The sequence below is a fragment of the Trachemys scripta genome, chromosome 7, assembly GCF_013100865.1.
Source record: "Trachemys scripta elegans isolate TJP31775 chromosome 7, CAS_Tse_1.0, whole genome shotgun sequence".
Lineage (NCBI taxonomy): Eukaryota > Metazoa > Chordata > Testudines > Emydidae > Trachemys > Trachemys scripta.
Genome location: NC_048304.1, coordinates 56,490,807 through 56,509,574, shown reverse-complemented (window position 1 = coordinate 56,509,574; position 18,768 = coordinate 56,490,807). Strand labels below are relative to the sequence as shown.

The following is an 18,768-nucleotide window of genomic DNA, read 5'->3' as shown; positions in this document are numbered from 1 at the left end:
ACTGTTAGCAGCAGTGGGGTGCTTTCTATGAATGTTCCATAGTGTAGAGAAGGCTTTTCCCATAGCATCCTCTACAGCAGAAAGAAACTGGGAGAAGACCTTGGGTCCAAGGTGGTTCTCCATCCTTAGTGTTTGCAGCCAAATCTGAAGAGGGTGTTCTCTTCCTGCACCAGTGCCTGGGAGGCCGTGTGCATTCCTGCTTGTTCTTTGTCTTTCAGATTGCCTCACTTTAAGGAAGAGCCTAAAAGCTATGTGGGGGCTAACATGAAGAAGGTAAGAGCCAGTACACTCCCTGCTGTCTCCTCCGCCTCCTCTTGCTTGCTCACATCTCTCTTCTTTGCCTTCACATCTATGGTTATGTTATTCCTGGAAATCTTTAGCTCAGTGAAGAAAGCACGCTAAATAACATAGGGCTGAATTCACCACTGGTGTAAATGGGCACAGCTTTATTGAACTTTGTGGAGTTGTGCTCACTTTTTTTCCAGCAATGAATTTTGCTTATGAATTATTGCCTGGGCAAGTCAGGCAGAGCTGTGGCAATAGCCAACAGCTGCTCCTCATGTAGAACCCCGGGATCTGGTGGTGATGCCTTTCAAATGTTTTAACCCTTTCTGACATCTCTTCAGCTTCTTTTTCATTTGCCTGTATTGCTTACCAGTGCATCTTGTTCCTGCTCCCCTGACCTAAAAAGGAAGCCCTCTTGAGGGTAGGTGAGGCACTGTGAAAACCTTGTAAAAATTCCTTAGTGTTGACAAGGTTTCTGGAGGCTTTTCTCATGAAGAGGTAGGAAACTAGGAGAGGGATGCTCCATGGTGGAAATCTGAGTTCAGAAGAGGGCTTCTATCTTTGGAAGAGGATGTTCCTTCTCCCCTCCATACCCTCTTGGAGGAGAAAGGGGACTGTAGGGTTCTGGGTTGTTGCCTAGTACCATCTTGTATGTGCAGCTGCCTTGCCAATGAGTGTTAAGCATCTGGATGCAGTAGGGTATATACCACAAATGTGATCTCACATGTTTAAGAATGTAATAAGTCTTTTCTTTCCTTCTGGATCCCTGACATTTTAGAACTGCTCTTCTTAGACTGGTGCTCTACATAGAGGTGTCTTGGGAAATCTGCTGCCAGTGTACTCTTGTGATGAGGGATCTGAACCAGCAGGGGCTCTGGTACTTCCACGGCAGTGTATGGTGACACACTATTGTTGCATGTTTCCTTCTCTGATGGAAGGAAGCAACAGATTTTGTGCTGAGCATAAGATGGGACAGTGAGAACAGGGAAAGGTCAGAGCTGGTCTATGTGACATACTCTAAGTGCCAGAATTCCTAATGCCCATATACAGAAGCTGTAGCTTTCTGTAAATTAAACCTCCCCCAAGCTATCCAGTGATCAGGTGATGGCTGCTCCCAGCTCATGAAGGCAATGCTCTAAGTCCAATCTCTGAAACACTGTTACCTTGTCCTGTCTGTTCACCACATGCCACAATTCTCCCCCATAGTCTTGCACTCTGCCAGGTTATTCTTTCTCTTTGGGTTTATTTTGCTTTGTTTAAACCATGCATTTGCCTGTCTTTCACAGATCTCTCCATGTCTCCTCAACAAACTGGAACTAAGTAGTGGGGAACAACCCAAAGCCCTGAACCAGTTAGAGAGGGTACTGCTCTTTAAGAACCTGAAGGTCTCTCTCTCCCTTCCTCCCTCCATCTCTCTTTCCTTTCCTTCCTCCTGCAAATGCCACCTGGGATATAGTTATGTTGTGTGTAGCAAATCTCCCCGTACCCTTTTGACACAGCATGGCTTTTGGGGAGAGTGCATGCAGTGGTTGCTTTCCAGTGTTGTGGATCTGCCTGGGGCAGGACCAGAAAGGAGAGACCCTGTTCTCACTGGATCATTAAATGTCTTGGTGAGTGGGAATTGGGACACTGTTGTGGAGTCTTCTGAAGGAAAGAAGTGGGAGGGCATGGGCAAGGGATGAATCATCCCAGTGGCCAGTGAAAATAGAGAAGGAGCCTGTTGCCCACAGCCTAAGTAACTCCTCAAAGACCAAGTCTTGCATGTCATTCTTGGGTGATGGCTGCAGAAGCATGATGGAGGAGTCACTTGACAAGGACACAGTCAGACAACTCTGGTTTGCAGACTGAGACTGTAAGCACCTTTACGTGGCACAGTGGTGGGGAGTTCATCTGCCTCCCAGACATTCAAATGGGCTGTGATGTATTGTCCAAGTCTCTTTTTGGTTCTGGCTTCACTGACTTTGGAATAGTGTTTGAGAGCCATATTTAATCTGTTCTAACATGGCCTTAGCTAAGCCATTCTGCCCAGTGGGTGTGAATGGGGCCAAACAGTATTAAAAATGTCTTGGAAACCATTTTTTCACTAGAACAATATTTTTAAAAAGTGTTTTAGATCCATAGTTTGGCCCTGTCCATATTGGCCCTACACAGTATTAGAAACCGGCTTAGCTGGAGCCATTTTTTGGCTTCCAAATTGAGTTCATAGACCAGTGTAGATTGAGCTTCTTTCACTGTCCCTATCTTCTTTTGCTCCTGATAGAGCAGAAATAAAAGTGCATAGAAGTCTTCAGCGTGTCCTCATCTGTCTCTGTAGTCAGGACAGTTTGGAAAGACTATGGCTGGAGCTACTTCCATAAATGGGGTACTTATGCTGAGTTGCACAAGAATGGAATTTAAGTAAATCCCCTTTCTTGCTGATAGATGGTATTGTAGTTGAACTTCCTGCTCTGAAGAAGAGAGAATGGGGACTGGTGTTTCTGGGTTTTCCCAGGGGTGGGGTAATGGGGAAAGGACCTGTCATTAAATTCGTAAAATGATGTTTCCCCATCCAGTTCTACCAGGTCTATGAGGGTGTGGAGGTGTGTGAGATGACTGATCCCATCAGTGTCTTTACTGGGGCAGGACTCAGATCAGGGGCTGCATTCTCTCTGCATGCTGTTGTCTTGAACGCCACTCGGTACGCTGACCAGTTCCATGCTGTATCTAGAATGAGCTCACGTGCTAGTCTCGTTGCTTTAGTTACTAATCATTGGCCCCTGCCCTTTTCTCTTGAGGCTTACAATATCTTGTGGAAAACCAAACATGTTCAGGTAAGGTGGCTTGTTGAATAATGGGCTCTCCCAGACCTCTTAGAGAAAGCTGTAGTAGTATGCCCCCACTTTTCTAACCCTCAACTGGGATCTTACTGTCAAAGCTTGGCAGTTCAAAAGGGAGAAGAGCAGGAGCCTCATGGCTCTGCTAGTTGCACTTCCTCTCCTTATGCAAAGGAAACTCAATCAAACATTGACTTTTCTACCATGAGACAATTTCCGCAGACTGTAAACTGATGAGAGATGTGGCTATGGAGACAAAGTAGGAGGAGAGAGCAAGTTAGCAGGATGGAGAAACTTCCTGGTTATAACTGGAGTTTGAAGGAACCCAAATGCAGAGGAATCTGTATAGTTGGGACATCCTTGTAGATATCGTATTGATTGCACTGGATGTATCCAAAACGGCTGAAGCATGACTTGCAAATGGGAAAAAAGGATTGTTCCCTTTTTTTCTTTCAAATTCCACATTTTGCTTGTTTTTACTCTAGAAATTCAGTTATGGGCTATTCTGAAGGACACTGGTTGACTGGAGAGCTTGTGACATTATAACATCACAAGAGCTGAAAGTTAGAGAGGGAAAGAAATTTTTAATTTCTGTTTAAAATACAGCATTTTAAAATTCTATTCAACTTCAATACCTAATAAACACTGGGCGGAAAGGAAATTTTGAAGTTTCAACACCCCTGCCCATTATTTAAGGTGCCAGATGGAATAATGCATATGCTTTTGAAGACTCTTCCTTCCCCCTCTTCCCTCTTCCCACCCAAAAAAAAGTTGAAGATCCTATCCAGAAAAATCAGGAAAGACCATGCTTTATGTTGTTGATATTTCCAATGTAAAAACAAGCATGAGGGAGGGAAACCTCTTGTGGGAGGAGGAGAAGTTGTGGACAGCTTTCAGGTCATGTTTATATTATTATAATAAAGCAAAGGGCATAAAAGCTATTAAATTATTTGCGAGACACCTTTAAAATTAAGTACAATACAAAAAACAAGAATAAAAAGGATGTTACTTTTCATCTTTGACTCTCTGTCAGAACCTCCCAAACATAGAATTTCATACTGTAACACCTTCTTCAAACAACACTTGACATGGTGAAACATGTACCCAGTAAGTATAAATCTCATGCTAATTCAGTGCTGATTAAGCAGCAGTTGTTTGCTATCCAGTTCCCTGAGAGATGTCCTAATAAAACAATTTTCCTAATGAAGCAGAATATGGAATTCTGGAGAGTAGAGCTGAAAAAGCCCTATTGAGTAATCTTAACTGTCCCCTAAATTGTAAAACCAAAGCTTTTAAATAGGCCTTCGTTTATATGTTTGTATTTCATAATATTTGAATGAATGTTAAAGTTAAATCATAAAGAAATGTCATTGAATCTCTTGTGTTCCTGGCCCAGAAGTTACATGTCTGCTCACCGCGTTGAATTTGAGCCCCTGGCAAGTGGTGCAAATTGGCTGTGTGTGTATGTGTGTGTGGGGGAAGATACAGAATTTAAAGCAAACTTCTGCTTACAGAGCTAGATCAATCAAACTAGCATCTTAAATATTTTAAAGTTAACCATGTTAAAGTGGTGTTTGTAAAGTTCCCTGTTTCTTAAAAACCTGATTGAGGGTAGAAGAGGTGAAACCAACATGGGTAGTTCTCAATAAGAGATCTTGTTTCTGTGTTCCCCTGGCTTGGCTTGACTTTGTTTTCACTCTTTACCAATCAGTTAATGAATGGTTAATTACTTAGGCAAGTCATGGAAACAGGCACAGGGTTTAGTAACTAGAAGCAAAATCTGATATCTTACAATTGCTTTGAAATAAACCTTTCTGGGCTTAATGGTTCATGCTTCCATTTTTCTCTTTCATGCTTACACCTCTTTGCATGCAATTGACCATATAAAAGTCTTTCAAATGTGGTCAAAAATGAGAAAATGAAGCTTATTTATGTCTAATAAAATAATCAAATAATAGTACACTGACCAGATTTGATAGCTGTCGTCAAACCTCTACAAGCATTAAGGGGCACAGAACCAGGGAGTGACCTTATAATTGAGCAAATTGGGACTCTTAAGGGATTTCTGGGGAAATTAAAAAAGGAAAATGCAACTGGTGGAGACGAAATATGAAGGAGGAGAATGGGTAAAAGTCTAAGGTCTAGCTATATTCTAGAAGTCAGGGCATTAAGTAGGAAATTCGCATGCAGGCGCCTATGCTGGTAATACAGTGGCACGGTGGGATGAGGCGCATGACTAGAATACCAGAATAGAAGGACATTGTCTATATAGGAAAGATCAGCAGCTGGTGTAATGATGTGGATCAAAGCTATGTATGTAAGCACTGGAGCACAAATAAATAGTAGTGAAATCCTATGGTTAAAATAAAGGATTAACAAGCGTGGAGGATAATGAATAATAGCTTGTATCCCTCTGAACTGGGAAGCAGGGGAGATGAGACAGCAAACAGAATGTCTACATGAAAAAAATGTTATCAGTGAGCTTTTTAAATGGTGGAGATCTGTTACATTTCATGTTGTATATGTTTTCTATCGTGTATGGAATAGATACAACCTAAGGAAGGGTAGTTTCTTACTGAAAAACTGGAAGAAACAGCAAGGGACAGTGCAGTCCCAAATCTGTTGTTAATTAACTAGCTCAAAGGAAACTGTAACATCTTTAAAACTTGGGGATTAGCAGTCAAACAAATAGAATTTGTGGTGCAAGGAAGAGTTACACAAATGGGTTGCCACATTGGGACATAACATTTTCATAAGCTTTGTTGAAATAAGAGAAATTATAGGCCATGTAAACGGGTTACACAGTCTTAGATAGAAAAGAGGGGATGGGGAGAGATGGTCTTCCAGTATTGTGTTTTCCAAAATGCTAACTGCTATACGAAGATTAAAGGATGGGTGGTGAAAGAAAGAAGCCCCCAAAACAGTTGATAGCACATGGAAAAATGAGAAGAGTGAAAAAATATACCTCAGATGCCATGAAAGAGTTTAAACCTAAAATAAGGGAACAGAGAAGCAAAAGACAATAACATTAGATCAGTGAGATACAGTGGTGTGTCTATGCTATAGAGAAATTAGTACTTTTATCACAACAGCCATTCAACTGCAAATGTGCTAGGCTACTAAGAGCAGGTTTTCATGACATTGGTAAAAATACTGGAAGCCATAATGTATACATCCAGTTATTCTAAAACTTAATTGTGCATAGAAGAGATCTAACCTTAACTCTGTTATAGGCATGGCAAATATGTCTTTGGATAAAAGATCTTAATAATGATATGGTCATAATTAAGGGTTCATAGATTAAGGCCAGAAGGCTCCATTAAGACTATTTAGTCTGGCCTCCATTCATAGGCCATAGAATATAACCAAATGATTTCTGCATCAAGCTCAGAAATTCTGGCTGATCTTGAACAATTGAATGGGTGCTTTGGTTGCCACCGAGAGGAAATTGTGGAGGTGAGGAGTCTGAGTGGCTTGAGAAGTGTGTTGATCAGGTGGTAAAGCATGCAAACAGAGTTGGTCTGGCTGTTTCTGTGCCTTAACTTGCAATTTCTTCGACTCAGTGCTACAGAAGTTTGATCAGAAATGCATTTTTGTGGGGGATAGTCCATCTGGATCTCAGTCAGATATTCAATATACTGCCACATTGTTAACTGAAAAATTGGATAAATACCAGCTAGATAAAGTACTGAAGCCTGGAATAGAAATTGGTTGACAGAGGGATAATAGTAAGGCTTGCAAGGAAAAAACATCAACTAAGGGAACTCCAGGGATCAGTAGTGGGACCTGTTAAATATTTTTTGCTGCCTAGTTGAAACTCTCTGCTCACAACACCCAAATCTGAGTGGTTATGCCTGCACAAAAGAACTACCCTACTGTAAAGGGATCTGTAGAGGTTGGATCAGTTGGCTGCAGCAACAAAATTCAGTACTAACAAGCATTAAGTCCTAGACCCAGTGAGAGGAACTAAGTCTCTCTCTGGGGGACATCTGTCTGGAAAGTAGCCATTTCAAGACCTAGCTGTGGCCATAGATTTACTAAATGTGAACATGTGGGCACGTGTGATGATGACCTAGGGTAATAGTGCAACACTGCAAATCCTGGTCTGGATGCCTCTGAGGTACTATAGTCTTAGTCTGCACAATTTAGGAAGAATACAAGTACTACAAAAAGTATAAAAGACAAAAACAATTCAAAGATTAGATGTAGAAACAAAGGGAAGTGAAAGTTAAAATCTAGATTAAGGGGGGCATGGTTGCTGTCTGATACCATCAAGTTAATATTAACAAAGAAAAGGAATTAGTTTCCCAAGAGCTAAAGGAAAAATAAGATATTAAGGAAATTGACTTGATCATGGAACAGACAAAAGGGAAAAAGTGAAGGCCCCATTGCTGCAGAGATTCAAGTGTGTCTGAGGAGAACTACAAAAGATATGGAGTTGCACTGGATGACAGAATCTTAATTCCTAACCCTACTGTACCATTTTTATGGAAGCTCCCTTAACAAGTTTGAATTGGTGCCTACTTAAATGTCTTTAGAGTTGCTAGGAGAGTATTATTTAAAACATTAGCAGGGACTTAACAGGCAAAATTGAAAATGTTTGAGATGCATCTGGAGGGCAGTCTTAAAGAAGACTGCATTTTAGTGTAAAGCAGGGAGACATTGATGTGAAAAATAGGGTCTGGGGACTTGGATTGAATGACACTAAAGGTACGTCTTCACTAAGGGATCGGCGGGTAGTAATCGATCTATCGGGGATCGATTTTATCGCGTCTCATCTAGACATGATAAATCGATCCCTGAACACTAAAATGCAGTCTTCTTTAAGACTGCCCTCCAGATGCATCTCAAACATNCCCCCCCCCCCCAGTGTAGACCAGCCCTAAGTGAATTGTCTCCTGAATCGGGGTGGGGATGTGGGCTTTTGGAGTTAGGGTGCTGTGGGCTAGTTTGCATGACTTTGAGGTGCTTGGTTTGTGTGATACAGTGGGGTGCTACTGCCTGTTTTTGTGCCTTTGGGGAGCCTTTCTGGGCTAGATTTTTGTGGTCAATTGTGCTGCACAATGTTGCTGTTTTGACGTTCTTGGTGTTCACTATTCACAGCTGAAAATGAGAGCAGGAGGAATGAGTGATTCATCTAAATGGAAAAAACAGAAGAGATCCCCAAGGCCCCCTCGCCATGCAACCAAGGTCTCTCCAGGGACAGAGCAACCAGCCACCAATGGTACTGTTATGCCCAGTAACATCACAGGTACGTGGAAACCTGTTTCCAAAAGATGGGTGTCCATCTTGTAGCCCTGTGCTGTACCTCTTTATTTTTTCTTTCACTTTTCCCACTCAGTTTTTCTGTATTTAGTCTGTTAGTCTTCAAAGATCCTAGCAGCACACATCTCACAATGATCCAAGCCCAGAAAGAAGTGTATGAGAAAGAGGGAATACTTACTGCTCTATGTGCAACTCAACAGCATTCCTCTGTTTGTTGGTAATGCATCTTATAGAGAGGATAATGGGGGTGGGAGGAAGCTGCAGAGACTGGAGCAAAGGGGAAGGGGGGAATCAGGGACTTGGGGGAGATTGGGAGATTAGGTGAAGGTGGGGGAAACAGGGACTTGATGGGGGGTGGGGGACACAGAGGAGAAGAGGGGCTGAGGGTGTGCGGGGATATGCAGAGACCCGCAAGAGAATGCGGAGTGGGGAGTAGTGGTGGTGTTGGAAGCAAAGATCCAAAGGAGAGAATTGGGCAGGTGGGCTTGGAAGCATGGACCTCGAATGGAGATGGGGAGGGGGGAATGGGAACACACAGACCCAGGCATCAAGGCAGGGGAAGAGGGGTGCACACAGAGCCCCTGGCATGTGGGGAAGAGAATGTGGTGGGGCACACACATTCAGGGAAGGGAAAGAATGGAAGGTCAGGGAGAGAGAGCCCTTGGCATGAGGGTGTGGGGAGTTGCAGGAAGTCCTTGTAATGAAGGGTCAAGTGAGGGTGGCCCAGAGGGAACTTGTGAGGGGACTAGAGAAATGCAAGGAGCCCTTTTTTTGGGTATTAAGCTCTGCCCTCAGAAACCACAAAGTGTGCTACTCTGTATTACTGTGATACAAAAAGAAGGGAGAATTTGCATGCCCCGTGGCTGTGCTGTAGTAGACAGACTGCACAGTCTCAGTCTTTAACCTTTAATGTGGGTACATGGGTTCTCTTGGCTGTGGAGTAGATTCTGATCTCATGTACTCTTTAAATTTTGACAGATTAGATGTAAACAATAGCAGTGAAAGGAAGCAGACAGGAAAGTTGCTATAATAGTTATGTAGAGTACACAGCTCTGAAGCATACTGCATGCACAAAAAGGCTATTTAGGGCAGAGGTTCTCAAACTGGGGGTCGGGACACCTCAGGGGGTTGTGAGGTTATTACATTGGGGATCGCGAGCTGTCAGCCTCCACCCTAACCCCGCTTTGCGTCCAGCATTTATAATGGTATTAAATATATTTAAAAGCCTTTTTAATTTATAAGGGGGATCGCACTTAGAGGCTTGCTATGTGAAAGGGGTCATCAGTAAAAAAGTTTGAGAACCACTGATTTAGGGTGTTTCCTCACAACAATGCAAACGTTGAAAAGTAAGGAAATCATAAAGTAGAGCAAATTACAACCAACATAATACAAACATCCAAATATTAGCCTACTCCTTACACCAACACATTAATACCTTCTCTAACATTCAATTTCAGTTCAACAGTCTGTCACCCTCAGTGCATACATGAAAAAAATGAATCCTTCTGAGGCACACATCCTTAACTCTGACACTCCTGTGCCATTATTTAACAATTATCTCTAAATTCCAACAAGGATATTCACCAGGGAGGGGGGAAATGCAAAGTTGATGCCAGAGTCCATTTATCTTATGTAGCAGAAGTTTGTGTATTTTTTATATTTGCCTTTTGTCTTTCAAGAAAAACAGCTCAGCTGTACAACATACACTACTAAACAAAACCACGTTTCATATGCGAGTTTATAATATGTAACTCTGGCTCGTTCATTTATTCTGTTAACATGCTCTGCAATGTGACTTTCAGTGCTTGCTTCACATTTTCAAGGTTTTCCCTTACAACCGTGAAGGCTACAAACGCGGGGGTTTGTCTTAAATGAAAACAGATTCTGGAGCATCCACCTGAAGTGGAGACGATGAAAATGTTCTGACTCTTCTCATGTTCATTTGGTTTCTGCTGAAACTCAATTTGATTGAGGAATTACAGGAATAACTTTTGCCTTTCTATTTTAAATTGTTTTCCTTTCAAAAGTTACTACTCAGTTTTCTTGCCAAGCCAACATACTTCATTGGAATCTGAGACACCTGCCAGGTTTTCTAGATTCTGTAGAGCAAGGTGAAAATGCATCCTTCTCTTATTTCAAGGCATATTGTATTCTTGTGTCCTAAATTATTAGATGTTGTTTCCCTGGATTTTTCATTTAATCTTGGTACTCTGTATATTCATGACAGTTATTGATTAAGTTGAAGGGAAGCATGGATCAGTGTGGATCTGCATCCTCGTCATATGCTGAAATGAAGTTAAGAATAGAAAGTAAATAAATAGACTCAGACTCCTACCCATCATGTTCCCTTAATAGGCGTGAGCACCCCCTCTAAATGCCTCCATATCTGTCTAGTTCATTTCTCCTTTAATCTGCCATCTTTTCACATAGTTTCAGGGAGAGAGTTTAGAAATGGACTCCAATTCTGTTTATGGAAAGGAAAAAACAGCAGGAATAAAGAACAGAAGTCACCAGTCAGTCACTTCAAGGTTTGCTCTCTAGTAGCGATAAAGGTGGGAAAAGTCCATCCAGTCCCAGGATTATTTTCCATCCTGCACCAAGGAACAGTTTTAGGTAGTTCTTAACTGAAGAAGGAAGTTCATGTAGTACAGGCACTTCTCTAAATAGAAACCCTATAAGGTCTAAACAGTTGAACAATGTTGATGTTGTCTTCTCCAGTGTGGGAAGCACAAAAACTGCCAGTGGTTTCAGTCCACTACTTGTATGCCACATTTCAGACATGGTCAACCCAGGGGGAATAAATTAGCCTCTGAGCAGTGGAGTAATATATAATTGTGTACAGTTTCTCTTGCATCTGCTTCAGCAATAACGCTAGACTGAGGTAATGTAATTCCTGAGAACATTAATCAACCTTCTGTCCTGTAGTATACCCCCCTGCTATTCTAACCATAGACATTTGGAGCAGGAAGCAATACAAGGGTCTGTGTTGTTCAAAATAGATTCTAGGTGAGTCAGGCCAATTTCTCATGTATGCAATTCTCTGGAATGTTTCCACTGAAAGCAGGAAAAGAATTAGGATCTGGGAAGCTTTGTTGTTGTGTTTTTGTAGCTCTTTCGAGTTGAGCAGACCATAGGGACCAAATAAATCAGCCAAATTGTTTGCTGTGAGCATTTTTTCATACCTGACCTGGATAGGTTGGGGGAGAGAATGATTTGGACTGGTTTTGATAAGGATGCAAACTTGCCAGATTAACATGTTGCTCAGAGGGTAGCTACTGAGGAGTAAATAGAGTTGGGTTCAGTGATGTAGGGCCCAGTTGTACAACTCTTACTCCTGGAGGGCACTCACTTGTGCCAGTAGCGCCAAAGAAGTCAAGGGGACTACTCAGATTGAGTAAGTTCTCTGGGTGAGCAAGGTTTTGCACTTGGGTCCTTAAAGTCAAGAGGGATTGTTGCAATATTGAAAAACGAAAATGCAAACTTTGGTCTTGACAGGAGTATAAGAGCTTGTCTATACAGTGCTGGCAAAATGCACTAGATGGGTGTGATTTTTAAAGCGCTCTAACTGTCCCAGGCAGACCCTGCTGGTACGCACTAAGGCTTTCTCTGCACTAGCACTTTTGTTGGCAAAATGTTTTGTCAGTCAGGGGTGTGGGAAAAAAACACCCCTAGCCAACATAAATGTCACCAACAAAAGCGCTGGTGTAGACAATGCTATGTCGGCGGGAGATGCTCTCCTGCCGACCTAGGTACTGCAGCTCACTGGGGGTGGTTTAATTATGTCGATGGGAGAGCTCTGGACATAGAGCGGCTACACGGAGACCTTACAGCAGCACAGCTGCAGTGGCACAGCAATCCTGTATTAGCCTCAACTGCAGAATACGGAAGGTCCCTTGCTGTCACTTCTAGACTTTGTTCTTCCTTTTTCTGGATGCTCCAACCAGTCCTCCCTTAAAGTCCCTCAGTGTCCAGCGATGCTTTGAAGGGGAGGAGCCATTTTAATGTACTTAAAGCCTTCCGACTGGAGCTCCTCTGGTCTTTCCCCTTGTAGATGTGACATATGAAGTGTCTGTCTCTCCTGCCCTGCCTCCCCACAAGCTAGTCTGTACCTCCAGTTCAGACAACTTGGGGTGCAGGGAAAGGATCATCTCCTGCAGGGCCTCCAGTCTCTGATAGATATCCCTCCTGGCATCTGCTCTGCCCTGTTTCCCCTCCAGATTGTGTCAAGTACAATAACCTTGCCTGCCCTCTCCCATTTTAGCTAAATGTATGCATTCTGTTTGAATATGGTCTTCATTTGTTCACTAGGTCTGCTAGATTCCATCTACTATGTGATAACAGGGAGTTGCCAGTCTTTCTCCTTGTGATCTGCTTGACTTGCTGATACCTCATTTATCTGAGTCTCTTCTGCATTCTTATGTCATTTTGAGAGTTCATTTGTGGTGCAGCATGACCCAGGTTAAAGCAATATTTGTTGCTGTTTCGACATGTAATGATAAGGATGGGGGAGGGGCGGTGTCACAGTTTCACTAACCTGTTGCTGCTGTTTCTTCTCAGTAGATGGAGTTACTTTTATTGATGCTCCTTCTCCCATCTCATCTGGAAATTCAGAAAACACCTCCTCTGCAGTCAGTCCTGCTACAGACAGTGGCTTGGAGTTGTCCTCCCAAACCACCTCCAAGGAAGATCTTACAGACTTGGACCAGGTCAACTCTTTGGGATTTAGTGCAGCAATGCCTTCAAGTGAGCCCAGTGCCACTGAGCATCCACACCAGCCTGAACCCCAGGTATGAGCATGATCCTGTGCAGACGAGGCAACTCCAAACCCAGGAGATCTAGTGTCTGTATTTGTGCCCTCCTTTTGGTCAGTGTCACTACTGCTATGCTATAGTTAGGAGCTTAGAAAGTGGTCAGGAAGAAATTTCCCTTAATAGCAGAGAATTGCATAGTTTGGGTGCCTTATGTGTTCATACTCTCCTCAAGACTATCCGGCATTGGCTACTGTTAAAGGGTAACTATGTGGGCCAGTTTCTATTTAGCTGTATCCTTTCCAATGTTTCCGTTACGCCAGCCTTAATTAAAGGAGTAACTAATAAAGGCAGAGATGGCTGAAGTTTGCTGTGATCCCTTTTTGCTGTCTTCAGTACTAATTTTCCAGCCTCAATTTTTTAATTTGTAGAGGAGTTTTTGATGATTACTTGGGTCATGTGCACTTGCATTTGGTCTTGCCTAGTCAGGGAGTATGATTAGATATAATGTGGTGCAATTAAAAAGAAAAGTGTACTTATATAGATCAAAAACTTACTAGCAGGCCGAGTAGATTGATTTAAATTTAAGTGGTGTAAGTCCTCAAGTCAGAAACCTTGGTTTAAATGATTGATTTTAATCATGTTTTGCATTTGTACATTTTAGTTATTTTCCTAAGGAAAGGTTCATCCTCATTAGCTGATAACCTTTAAAATATGTTGATTTGCTACTAAAGATAACCTTTACACTAAATTGTTTGCTTCTTTTTGCTAACTAGGATACACTATATCTATATACATTTATTTAAGCAATTATAGCTTAATTTGCATTTATTCGGACTCTTAATTTCTCCTTTTTGATTGTTAGAAAATGGTGAACGATGCATTTCTTTACTAGAAGATCAAGTTTTTTACTTGTGATTTGTGTCAATTTGCGGAAATTCAAATTCAATTAAATGCGCAAACAGCATTTTAATTTTTTTAATTAAACAGAGCAACCTTAAAGGTGCTGAATTCATAAGAAGAAAAGTTTTTATCGAAAAGTTTTTCAAAACATGTTTTGCATTTAGAATTAACTGATTTTTTTAGTTAGTGAATTGAACTGACTTTATGGTAACCATGTCCTTCACGATTGTAGAACTAGTAGATCTCACCCTCACACCTAGTTTTATTCATAGATTGGAAGAGGAAAACAAGATTTCTTGCTTTTTCAACTCCCAATTGGTTTCTTACCTTTGAATGAACTAGTCATTGAACTGAACTAGTCGAATAAACTGAAATGAAGAAAATATTTTCTCTGCACTTTCAGAAGAGGAAAATGCCATCAAATGTTGGTTTAGCATTTCAGCAAACTCTGGGTCCAGGCGCTTAACTGTGTCTTCAGTGGTTTCTTTAAGACTTGGCAACAAACGTACTGCTTAATATTATTTTTATATGTAATTTATATGATTTTAATCTATATAAGAAGGTTCCAGGATTGTATGTGTGTGTCACTCTGAACCCTAGAATGTCAGTAGAGCCAGTGTGATGTGATGGAAACAGCTACAAGGATTGTTGATAGCCCTTTTTGTTCAGAATATCCCCAGGTTCAGTCATCACTGGGATCTGTAGTGTGTTACCATCCAACTTTTAAGTTCTTAGCCATTTTTGGCTTTATTACACCCATGATTTTATGAATTACACCCATGCAACAGTATGGGCTTTCAGCCACTGATAGATTCTAATGAATTTCAAATGTAATTTTAAATAGGTTTATTTTTAAAAACTAAACCTGTGTTAAATTTAAAAATACAGTTTTTACTTTTTTTAATCAGTTTTTATCTGCCCTGCTACCAGTAAGATCGATTGGGCTGTGGCAGCATCTTCCAAGTGAAACTGCTGGAGCACTATCATTGTGGACATTTCTAAAGCAGACTGAGACACACACTAGAGGGTGTTCCCACACTGGCTGTGGGGGATGGACTATAAGTGATGTACAAAGTTTCTTCTGTCTGAATTTTGAGTTCTGCTTTGCTCCCTCATGAGTGCCCAGTGCTACTTTGGCCACTCTAAAGAGAATGAGCCTCACCTGCAGCTGGTGCAGTATTAGTTTATACTTGCTCTGTTTTTTTTCCTTCCTTCCCAAATGACTGGTATGAATGAAGAATGAAGGTCTCAGGGTGGAGAAGACCCAGTCAGCCTCAGTAGAGTCTATCCCAGAGGTGCTAGAAGAGTGCACATCTGTGGCAGAACATTCTGACTCTGCCTCTGTTCATGACATGGACTATGTCAATCCCCGAGGAGTACGTTTTACACAGTCCTCCCAAAAAGAAGGTGAGAGCTTTGGAATACTGCCAGTGTCCTTTCTGCCTCTGCCTGTGCTACTCCACGGCTTGAGAGCAGGGAGATGAGTTCCTGTTCCTGAACTATTTTCTGTAACAAAATGTTCCATACTTCTTGATGGGCATCGGTAAGAGATGGGAGCAAACTTGTAGAGGCTCTACATTTTCTTACCAGCTCTTATTTCCTCAGGAATAGCGCTGGTCCCCTACGGTCTGCCTTGTATCCGAGAGCTGTTCCGCTTCCTCATCTCCCTCACTAATCCACATGACCGCCACAATTCAGAGGTGATGATCCACATGGGGCTGCAGCTGCTCACTGTTGCTCTGGAGTCTGCCCCTGTTGCAAACTGCCAGTCTCTGCTGGGGCTTGTGAAAGATGAGTTATGCCGGCACCTTTTTCAAGTGAGTTTGGGCTTCGCCACTGGGTATGCTGTGCTAGTGAGTTTCCCTGTGTACCAGGTGGGAATCATGGCAACCCAACTCACCTCCTCCGCAGCTCACTTTGTCCAAAACTTTTATTTTGGAAACTGAGGTGAGGTTAGCTGTAATGTAGGATCACAAATCTGGTTGCTGTCCTGGTGAGAGAGTGTCTCTGATAGAAAGAGGTCTTCATAAGAATTTATGCAAGAGTCTATTAGTTTACTGTTGTTGTATATAGGAGAAGATGACACATGGGCACTCTTCCTCCCCCACCTTTCCTGAATCCTTTTCCTCTCATGCAGCAGATACCACTGTTGGATCACCCCTAAGCCCCAAACTGGTACCAGATAATTTCCCCTCACTATTTCTCCATCAAATTCTCAAATGGTTCTGAAGGGCAGAAACGTCTCCTCTTGATCCCTAACTTTCTTACCTCAAGGTAGAGGGCGAGGAAGCTGATTTTAATGAGCTGTTGTGACTGGCTTGGTTCCATTGTCTCAGTAGCTTTGTGACAATACTCTGTGGCTTGGCCTGGGAAAATGGGGCTTTGAGCTGCATCCCCAAGATGATGATAAGTGACCAGTCTGGCAGCAGGTGGAGACTTGGAAATAAGTACTTAATCATTCTTTAGAGTGACATTCTTGGAGGCAGCTAGTTACCTAGCTTTCTGCTTAGAGGAGATATGCATGCTCTACAAAAGAGCAAGTGTAGCAGTTGAAGGAGAAATTAGAGTTCCCTGAAAGTAGGGGAGGAGTGTTTGAAGCATAGCCACTGCCATTCACAGCAGGAGAGCTCTTGAGACAGGGAGGGAATTGCTTCCAGAAATAGATCTGTTATGTGATAAAACAGTAGCACTACTCACCTGGGCAGATAAGGAGTGAGAAGTCAAGCCACACTATGTTTCTGTTCCTTGCTCAGCTGCTGAGTGTGGAGCGGCTCAATCTGTATGCAGCCTCCCTCAGGGTATGCTTCCTTCTCTTCGAGAGCATGAGAGAGCACCTGAAGTTCCAACTGGAGGTGAGTTTTTGAAATACAACCACATGGTCCCATGGGATAGGTCAGTAATAACTGCTTGACGTGTAGGGGTATACAGAATGGGGTGGCAACATACACTGATTCAATAGGGTACAGTCCAAGTACCAATTAGTTAGGTGTTAGTAGCTGTATGGGTGGGGTTCTGAGGGCTTTTCTGGGTCCCTTCCTATTAAAACAGTAAAGTGCTTTTGAAACTTACACATTGCCTTGCCTTCCCTCCAGCTTTTTGGAATAGTGAATCTTAGTCCGCTGAATGGTAAAATAATTCAGTGACACCCTTAAGAGTTTGCTGTTGAAATGTGTATGAAGTTACTAAATTTACAGGAACCTGAAAAGGTTCTTCCACTGGAGTGAGCATTCACTAAATGTGGAGGATTTCACACTGTGAATCACATGTGAAAGGGGAACTCGTAAATCTCCATTTAAATAGCCCTGAAAGCTCAGTATTGTCCTGCTTTCCTTTCTCTTCCCCTAACCTGAGCTGTCCTGTGTTTCTGCCAGATGTACATAAAGAAGCTGATGGAGATCATCACTGTGGAGAACCCCAAGATGCCCTATGAGATGAAGGAGATGGCCCTGGAGGCCATTGTTCAGCTGTGGAGGATCCCCAGCTTTGTCACTGAGCTTTATATAAACTATGACTGTGACTACTACTGCTGTAACCTCTTTGAGGACCTCACCAAACTGCTCTCCAAGGTCCTGAAAAGGCTCTGCTTTGTCCTTCCCTTCAGCTAGTGTTGCAGACTTCAGAACATGAGCTAGAACAGGGCTGGGAGGGAGGTGTAGGTGGGGATGTGGAGAGGAAAGTCCCTCTAGAGGAGGAATGGCAGAGAGTCTGAGAGGAGGGAGAGGAGCAGGTGGTGGTGGATGAAAGGTTCTGGTTGAACAGCTTTGTATGGATTAGAAAGACCACTTAGGTTCTGGAAGATCAGAGAAGTGGAAGGAGTACAGTAAGGTTAAGTGGGGGAAAATGAGTGGGAATTCTCAAGTTATATGGAAAGTTTAGGGGGTTTTGTATTGTACATTTACTTTTTCAGAGCACTGGGACAAACTCGCCTTGAAAGGTGTTAAATCTGAGACCATCTGACATTCAGGAAATTCAGGACATTTTTAGGAAACACTATTTCATTAGGAGGGTGGTGAAGCACTGGAATGCGTTACCTAGGGAGGTGGTGGAGTCTCCTTCCTTGGAGGTTTTTAAGGCCCGGCTTGACAAAGCCCTGGCTGGGATGATTTAGTTGGGAATTGGTCCTGCTTTGAGCAGGGGGTTGGACTAGATGACCTCTTGAGGTCCCTTCCTACCCTGATATTCTATGATTCTATGATTCAACTGTTTGATTTCCCAGAATGCCTTTCCAGTTTCTGGACAACTTTACACTACTCACCTGCTGTCTCTTGAAGCATTGCTGACCGTGATTGATAGCACTGAAGCACACTGCCAAGCCAAAGTGCTGAGCAACATCCACCAACAGGAGAAGGAAGTGGTCAAACCCAGCACAGAAACTGCCAGTAGCACCAAAGAACCAAGCAACAGTGAGACCTTTCTTTTTAACCTCTCCATGTTCAGCCCTAGATTTATTCTAAACCCACTTGTATACCTCCTTTTGGTCACTCAGCTAGTGAACTCCAAGATAATGTATTTCCATTCTTCCAGTTTCATGCTTTCCAATACTCTTTAGCATTTAAAACCTTGATGTCAGACCACTCCACTTCAGGGACTTAGTCACTGGCAACTGAGATCAAGGAGATCGAGCTTACTGTCTGTCCCAAGATACAGCCTGGAGAGGGCAGGAAACGTGGCCTTATTTGTTAATAGTTCTAGAGACATCTCTGGAATGCTCTTCTGTTCCATGAATGCTACAGTCCATCTGTGGCATCCTTTAG

General features: G+C 42.5%; 1 protein-coding gene across 9 annotated transcripts in view; it reads left to right on the top strand.

Annotated features, from left to right (window-relative positions):
- Positions 1–18,768, top strand: part of GBF1 (golgi brefeldin A resistant guanine nucleotide exchange factor 1) — a 185,148-nt gene that overhangs the window by 131,934 nt on the left and 34,446 nt on the right. For 4 of the 9 annotated variants that reach the window (XM_034775247.1, XM_034775245.1, XM_034775248.1 and 1 more), the window contains 9 exons: positions 219–273; positions 1,572–1,670; positions 8,202–8,349; positions 12,921–13,150; positions 15,253–15,421; positions 15,620–15,831; positions 16,768–16,866; positions 17,386–17,580; positions 18,231–18,417. In XM_034775247.1, the coding sequence (XP_034631138.1) occupies positions 219–273; positions 1,572–1,670; positions 8,202–8,349; positions 12,921–13,150; positions 15,253–15,421; positions 15,620–15,831; positions 16,768–16,866; positions 17,386–17,580; positions 18,231–18,417 (1,394 nt within the window). The remainder of the gene's footprint in view (positions 1–218; positions 274–1,571; positions 1,671–8,201; positions 8,350–12,920; positions 13,151–15,252; positions 15,422–15,619; positions 15,832–16,767; positions 16,867–17,385; positions 17,581–18,230; positions 18,418–18,768) is intronic. The other 5 variants (XM_034775254.1, XM_034775251.1, XM_034775249.1 and 2 more) reach the window with 4 other exon arrangements.